Here is a 7,460-nt window from a genome sequence, read left to right as displayed (position 1 = left end):
TCTGCTCACAGTGGGCTGTCAGACTCCCCCTGCTGGCCTCTGCTCACAGTGGGCTGTCAGACTCCCCCTGCTGGCCTCTGCTCACAGTGGGCTGTTGGACTCCCCCTGCTGGCCTCCACCCCACAGCTTTTTTTCCTGTCCACTGATGCTCTCATCTCTAGGTCCAAGATGCTGTTGCTATCCTTTCGGGCATAATTTTTATTTAGATAGCTTCTTTCTCAGCTTTCAGAGTTGGATTTGGGTATTTTAAGGAACTGTCTTTTACCTTTGTAAGATTCCATGTTTTTGAGCAGATGGGCATTTTCATGACCCGGTTTACAATACTTGCCATTGGTGCTATTTCAAGGTATTTCAATATTGTTTTCTTTTTATAGACCACATTATTCTAGTTTTGCTTTTTATTTTTCTTAGATTGCAAACTTTATGCTATTTAGTGCTGGATGCTTTTGCTTATGACTTTAAGTATTTCCGGTTATTTGTCTTACCATAGTAGTTTCTTTTGTGTCCGTGTGTCTTGAGACCTCCAGGACGTCCTTTAACTTTCCACAATTCGGACTCTGGGAGTTCTTAGTCTCACCAATTCTAGTTGCTCTGGCCTCTCCAACTCCAAAATCTCGTCTTCTTGACTCCATAAGAGCCAGGAAGTCTGCTGGTGTTTTCTGGTTAGGGCAGGTGCATCACAGGGCTTTCGTCTTCAGCTTTGAAGGCACTTTCTGTTATGCATTCTATGTCCTCTGCTCTCCAAAGATTTTGCTTTATTTATATTTGGTTTTCTGTTTGTTGTAAATTTAGAGGGTTGTGGCCTTTGCACTTCTGCTTCTCCTGTTCCTGCTTTCTTTCCTCCCATCTCTTCCCCCTCCTTCCTAAATACAAAGGTAATCCCAGTCTGAGTGGCACAGACATTCCACACTTTGGTAAAGCATACAATTTTATGTGCTTTAAGCGAAGTCATAGGGAAGAAATGATAGTTTTATACTCTGATGTTTCAGTGGTTTACAGTTTTATTTTCTATTTTAGGAACAAACCGGACAAGTCGTTTTTTAAGTGGCATTATCAACTTTATTCACTTCAGAGAAACATGCCTGGAGAAGTGTGAAGAATTTCTTTTGCAAAACGTAAGATTTAAGTATATTTGTTAGATATACATCAGGCCAACAATCTCATGTATGAATTATTAATTTGTTTAGAAAATTTGTCGCAGATTCAATTGTTCCATGCTTGTTACAATTTAATTTGGTTTTATATTATATTAAGGTAGACATTGGTTTGGGATGATACTTTGAAATCATATATTCTTGATAACAGAGAAGATAAGAGTTTTGTTTTAATGTTGTAGTTGAGACATTATTCCTTGCATTAGGAAATAGTTTTTTTTTTTTTTTCCAAGATGGTTGCAAGATGCATAGTATTCTTCAAATAACCGAGATATCTGAAATTGGGTTCCTTTTAAGCAGGGAAAAGCTGGACTTTGTTATCCTTCCTGCCTAGCTTCACAGTAGAAGCTATAGTTCCCCGCTATCACGTTGGCAGACTTTTTCACTGTACAGGGTACAGACTTTATGAAGGTTATGAACCATTATTAGGGGCTTCGTGCCCATTGCTCGTAGTATGCACGTGCTACACTCTGAGAAAGTACCAGGGTCGCATCAGACAGTTTGACCTAAGATACAGCCACATGGAGTTGGTAAAGACATCTTAGTTCAAATCAGGCCAAGCTTACACTTCTGAACCTGACACTCTCCAAAGCTTACATACATGTACACAAACACACACATACACGTGCACATACACACACTTTTATTTGTCTACTTACTCCCATTTTTAAAAGACACAACACAGACATTTCCTTTCTGAGAAGGCTGAGTGAGTGTCCTTCCTGCCACTGTGTTGGTGTGGGCAGGCGGGCGGGTGTCATGGTCTCTGTGCCTGTTACACTCAGTGCTTGAGTAAGTTGTTTCATGGCTTTTCATTCACGTGGTGGCTCAAAGAGATAGAACTACATATGTTCAGGACCCAGAAGACTCTTTTCTTGAGACTTGCCAGCATCTAGCACAGTGTCTAGCCATTCTAGGACTCAACATTTGTGTCAGGTAAAGAAATTTTCTGGAACAGTGCCCAGAGGTTGCACCTCCCATGCACAAGACTGAGTTTACTCTCCAGCATTTTAAAAAGGAGAGAAGATGTTCTCACTCATTTGTCGTAACTGCCCGACTACTTAAACTGACTGTTATTATTTTGTGTGTTGTGTAGGGGTTGTAAGTGTGTGGTACATACATTTGTGTGTAGGTGCATCCTGTGCGGGCAGAGGCAGAGCAAGGACAGCAGATGGCTTTCTCAGTCATACTGCCATCTGCTCCACCTTGTTGCATTGACACAAGGTCTCTCTTTGGGACAAAAGCTTGCTCTATTGGCTACTCTGACTGACCAGAGAGCTCTCTGGACTCACCTGTGTATGCTCAGCAGTGTTGGGGTTACAAGGTATCTGCATCATACCCAGCTTTTTATGTGGGTGCTGGGAATTCAAACTCAAGGTCTTAAGGTTGCAGACAAAATAGTTCTATGGGCCTGGCTCTAAACTTACTATTTTTGATGGTAAGTAAATATTTTGCAGTCTGTGTTTGTATTTTTTTTCTAATGTATTGTCTGTTAAAACATGCTAATGTGAGATTAAATTGTATTCATAGAAATCCTCTATGGTCAGAATGCAGCAGTTAAGCAATGTGCACCAGGAAGCTTTGATGAAACTGGAAAAACTCAAGTAAGCGGGAACTTTCCAGATGAGATGAACACAGCAAGGGCCACAGGCCAACCAAGTAGTGAGTCCTAGACGACAGTGCCGCTGTCCGCAGCAAGGCTCGCCATCTTCCTGGAGAAGTGGCAGGGTATTTCAGGCCCTGTTTCTCAAGACAAAACAGTGATTTCCCTCTCTAGCCCTGCGCTGGTTCTCAGGGGTACTTTCTCGCGGGTGCCCCAGTAAATACGCCAGCACAGCAGAGCTTTGTCCTGTGGAGAGGGATTGTTCACTCCAGGAGCTACAGCCTGGGCCCCAGCATTACCCCCATCACTGGCTTTTTAAAAAGATGAAACTTTACAGTACAGTTTCTACTGTGCGGACAATGTTCTGAGTTGTAGTAATTAAATTGCTCTGTGGAGCCATCATAGATTGAAGACTGTCTGCACTGATTTTGAGCGTCAGATTTTGTTTGTCTGATTCTACTGTTGATGTCTTTGCGGTTGTTGAAGGTCTCTGGTAAAATTGCCTCTGTAGGCAACAGTAAGCAAAGAGACTGGTAGCGAGAGGCACATAGTATAATTTAGCATGATCGAAAACAATCACAAACTAAATCACAAGAAAATGACAGTTGGGAGTGCATGTCTGCAGTGTGTGATGTGAAGCATTGCGGTGCAGTGCCGGTGACAGAACTTAGGTGGTGATCCTAGTATGTGAGGAATTCTTACAGACAGAGGATAAAAAACAAAAAGTAGACTCAAAATTGCTAATATCTTAGATAGTCTAAAATAAAACTTCAACCTTGGTGTGAAAGAGACTTAGCTATGTAGGTGCTGATGGGAGGGATGGTAGTGGAGAGTCGCTGACCCCTGACTGGGAGGTGTACCGTGTCAGAGCCAGGGCCAAGTTAGGGAAGTTAACACTGGACAAGAGAAGAATGTCGTGGTCATTCTAGTAGGAGTGACAGTGGGTCGGGTGTGTTAATGGGCCTCATTAGATGGTAGATGATGGCCTGCTTTCGTCTGGTTAGTTTTCTTTCAGTAGAAGATAGAGGTCATCTATCAAATGACTAAAAAGTATGTAATTCAGAAACAAGGCATCAACTCGGAGCCTGCCTGCCTGCCTGCCTGCCTTCCTTCCTTCCTTCCTTCCTTCCTTCCTTCCTTCCTTCCTTCCTTCTTTCCCTCAGTGTTGAGAGGCATAGGTTTTACCTGTACCTTTCCCAGTTAGGAATTGATGAACTCTCTTGGCCTGTTGTGTTGTGTTTAGTACAGTTCCGGCTGAAGAGCAAGAGGAGTTCAAGCAGTTCATGGATGACATTCAGGAGCTGCAGCACCTGCTGAATGAAGAGTTTAGACAGAAAACGGTATCCGTGGGACTTTAACATGCGCTGTGGGTGCACCCAGCTGGGAAAAGCACAGCTTTCCTTGCTAAAGAAACAATATGTGGCTGTGCCTGTTTATGCTGCCAGTGCTGTGTACATTCAGGATGTATAGAATTCTGGAACAGGTTCTGCTGTGAGGCTGTGGTACCCTGAACACTGTAGCAAACCCTCTAGGGGCGTGGGGTCAGTTTACATATTGATAGGAAATACAGTAGTGTTTAGCATTTAGCCTGCACTAGTTTTGATACTTTGTTCCCAGCTTCCGTGTTAGCTCATGGTACTTTCCCTGTGCATCTGTGAAGCTGGAGTTTGAGTTTGTTATTTAAAAGACAGCATATCAGTAAGAGGAAGTGATGATTTTCAGATCTCAAGCGACTCCAAGATGACTGAGTTTTTGTGCTGCTGAGTCGATATCACACACATCTAATGAGTTAATGATTATAAATTAGGAGGAAACTCTTTCAATTTTCATATTAATTTTTGAAATGCTACAGTGGTATTAGGACAGATTTTTTTTTTTTTTTGGTTTTTCGAGACAGGGTTTCTCTGTATCCCTGGCTGTCCTGGAACTTACTTGTAGACCAGGCTGACCTCGAACTCAGAGATCTGCCTGCCTCTGCCTCCCAAGTGCTGGGATTAAAGGTGTGCACCACCAGGTTTTGTTTTATGTTTTGCTTTTTCATCATCACTACTAACGTATTGACATAAAGGCTGATTTTGGCTCACAGTTGCAAAGGGTTCAGTCCACCATGGAGGGGAGCAGTCATATAGTGGGGACAGGAAGCCAGAAGTAGCGCTCCCAAAGTGCAAGGCAGTGAACATCTTCCCAGGGCCCTGCTTCCTCAGGCAGGAAGCTCTGCTGCCTCCTAAGAATGTTTTCAGATTTGGTCCATCAGTGGGTTGGACTGTCTGTCCGTTAGGTGAGAGTCCCTGGTGAGCTCGTTGTCTCCAGAATGCCCCTCCCAGGTACACTGACTGGCGGCCACCACCATCCAAGGTGTTCCTTAATCCAATTTCACTTAACGAGACTCACCACCAGGATAAGGAAAGGGACTCTCAGACTCTTTTACCAAGAAAAGAAATTCCTCTTTTTATCGTAGGAAGAAGTAGCTAGTGGTTTAATTCTAATGTTTTGAATTATTATAACACAGTTGTTTTTTCTCTTAGACACTGCTGCAGGAGGAATATGCCAAAATGAAATCAGATATTTCAGAGAAAACCAAGCATTTAGTAAGTATCTTCTCTGGTCCCTAGCATTTAACGTCTGAGTGTGCTGCTATGTCTTAGCTGTGTGCAGACTGTCATGTGCAGTTCTGTTAGCTTTTCCTCTCAAAAATGAGACCAATTTTTAACTTTTTTTTCAACTTAAATACAGAAACTATTATGAAAGAAAACAACACAAACATTCAGAAATATATGAAGAAAACAAAAAGGACCCAAAGTTAACCATACAGTCGGATACATCGAATACATACCTATCTACCTAGCTCTATATATGTAGAGGTATATAGATAAATAGATACAGATAAGTATACATGCAATGGATTATTTTTCTACTCAACACATATCTGTGTAATTTTACACAAATAATATCATTCTCAGTGAGTCTCAACCTCACACATAGCCTTACTGTTGTAGTAAAGATGGCTAGCGGGAGCTTCAGAATAGCTGCATCTTACCAATGGCTGCATCAGAGTTGGATTATGTAGATCATTTCTATTATCCATTATTTCCCACTGGACTTGATTTTTCTCTGTATTCTAACTTTTGTATGCTTTAAATGTGTATGTTCGTCAGCCTATACTAAAATCTTAGCTCAGGATATGAAGATTAGAGAAAATGCACATTGAATCTTGGCTCCTGTTACCAAACTCACATTTAGAAGGATTCTAATTTGTATTTTTACCAACAAAATATAGGTATGTCCATCTTTCTACACTCTTGCTAAAAATAAATGTTTTCAGTTTTTACATTTTTAAATGTTTTTCTTTCTGTTCTATGGGGAAAATCTCCTTCTAATTTGACTTCTTTTAATCTAGTGATTTTTGGCCGTCCTTGTAAGTCTTATTCTGTAAATTAGGCTGTAGACTTCTGTTTTTATATGTGTATTTCTTTTTACACTTTTAAATTGTTTAGTCACCATTTTAATGTCACTGTTCCTGTGGGTATTGCCTGTACTGTTTGTCCAGAGAGGCAGGGAAGATGTCGTGTTGGAGAGAACTTGAGTTTTCTCTACCGTGTAGATAGATCACGACTTGGCGGCAAGCACCCTTTCCTACTGAGCTGTTTTATAGCCTAAGAACATTTTTTTCCAGTTAAAAATTTTAGAAGAATTATACAAGCCTTACATATAATAATATATTTTGTCATAAAATATTAAAAATCACATACAGAGAGATTTCAGTGTAGAGAAAGGCTTCCTTTTCTCAGCCCACGTGGCCGGACCTTACCTTGCTCATGCTTTCTTGTGTTGCACACATACCTTACTTGCTATTACTTTGAGTACCAGGGGAACAAAAATAACTTTTTAGAACTCCAGCCAGGTCACATGGTTAACATAAAACACATCAGATACACAATTTTAGTGTTGCCTGTACTTGTGTTGATTATGAAGGGGTGTAGAGGATATGGGAGGAGAGTTTTCAAGGGTCCGTCGGTGTTCCTAGGAATGGATGCTGCAGCATCTTAGCAGGACCATACTGATCTCAGAAATGCCACCGAGGGCATTAAGAGTCACTCTGAGGAATGAAGCAGGCTATGGTAGGCAAACATCAGTTTACCCTGCCACAACAGGCACGGCCCGAGCCTAAGTTCTATTATTGAAATGGTAATTTTATTGTCTTACCTGATTGGTGAAAACATTTCTCAACAGAATGAACAAAAGTTGTCATTAGTTTCTTTGAAAGAAGTTGAAGACAATTTGAAAAGCAAAGTTGTGGACTCTCCAGAGAAGCTGAAGAACTATAAAGACAAGATGAAAGGCACCGTCCAGAAGCTCCGCAGTGCCAGGGTCAGTCGCCTTTACCTGTTGGCACTCTCTGAATTACTTAGTGTCTGTGCAGATTTCTCTCCTGAATTTCTATGCTCCTCTCTGACGTGTGGGGTAGAGGGGAAGAATGCAAGCGCAGGACATCCGTGGAATCCCACTGCGGCTCTGAGGCTTTGGCCTGGTGGGTCTAGAGGAAATGCCATGTTTGTGTGGGACTTCATCACGCAAGGGTTAGAGCAGAAAGGTATTACACATAATGCACAGTTTTACAAAGAAAAACTAAAACTACAGTGTGAGCTATGAATTCATAAAGTGTGGTTTGGTTTTTTGGTTTTTTTGGTTTTTTTTTTTTTTTT

At 41.4% G+C, this 7,460-nt stretch overlaps 1 protein-coding gene across 2 annotated transcripts in view; it reads left to right on the top strand.

Moving 5' to 3' along the window:
• Positions 1-7,460, top strand: part of Nuf2 (NUF2 component of NDC80 kinetochore complex) — a 33,791-nt gene that overhangs the window by 13,366 nt on the left and 12,965 nt on the right. For both annotated transcript variants that reach the window (XM_021165454.1, XM_021165446.2), the window contains exons 7-11: positions 1,018-1,115; positions 2,685-2,758; positions 4,001-4,097; positions 5,283-5,345; positions 6,988-7,125. In XM_021165454.1, the coding sequence (XP_021021113.1) occupies positions 1,018-1,115; positions 2,685-2,758; positions 4,001-4,097; positions 5,283-5,345; positions 6,988-7,125 (470 nt within the window). The remainder of the gene's footprint in view (positions 1-1,017; positions 1,116-2,684; positions 2,759-4,000; positions 4,098-5,282; positions 5,346-6,987; positions 7,126-7,460) is intronic.

The sequence above is a fragment of the Mus caroli genome, chromosome 1 (genome assembly GCF_900094665.2).
Source record: "Mus caroli chromosome 1, CAROLI_EIJ_v1.1, whole genome shotgun sequence".
In the NCBI taxonomy this organism is placed as follows: Eukaryota; Metazoa; Chordata; class Mammalia; order Rodentia; family Muridae; genus Mus; species Mus caroli.
Note: the sequence above shows the minus strand (reverse complement) of the source record. Positions and strands in the feature narration are given on the sequence as shown.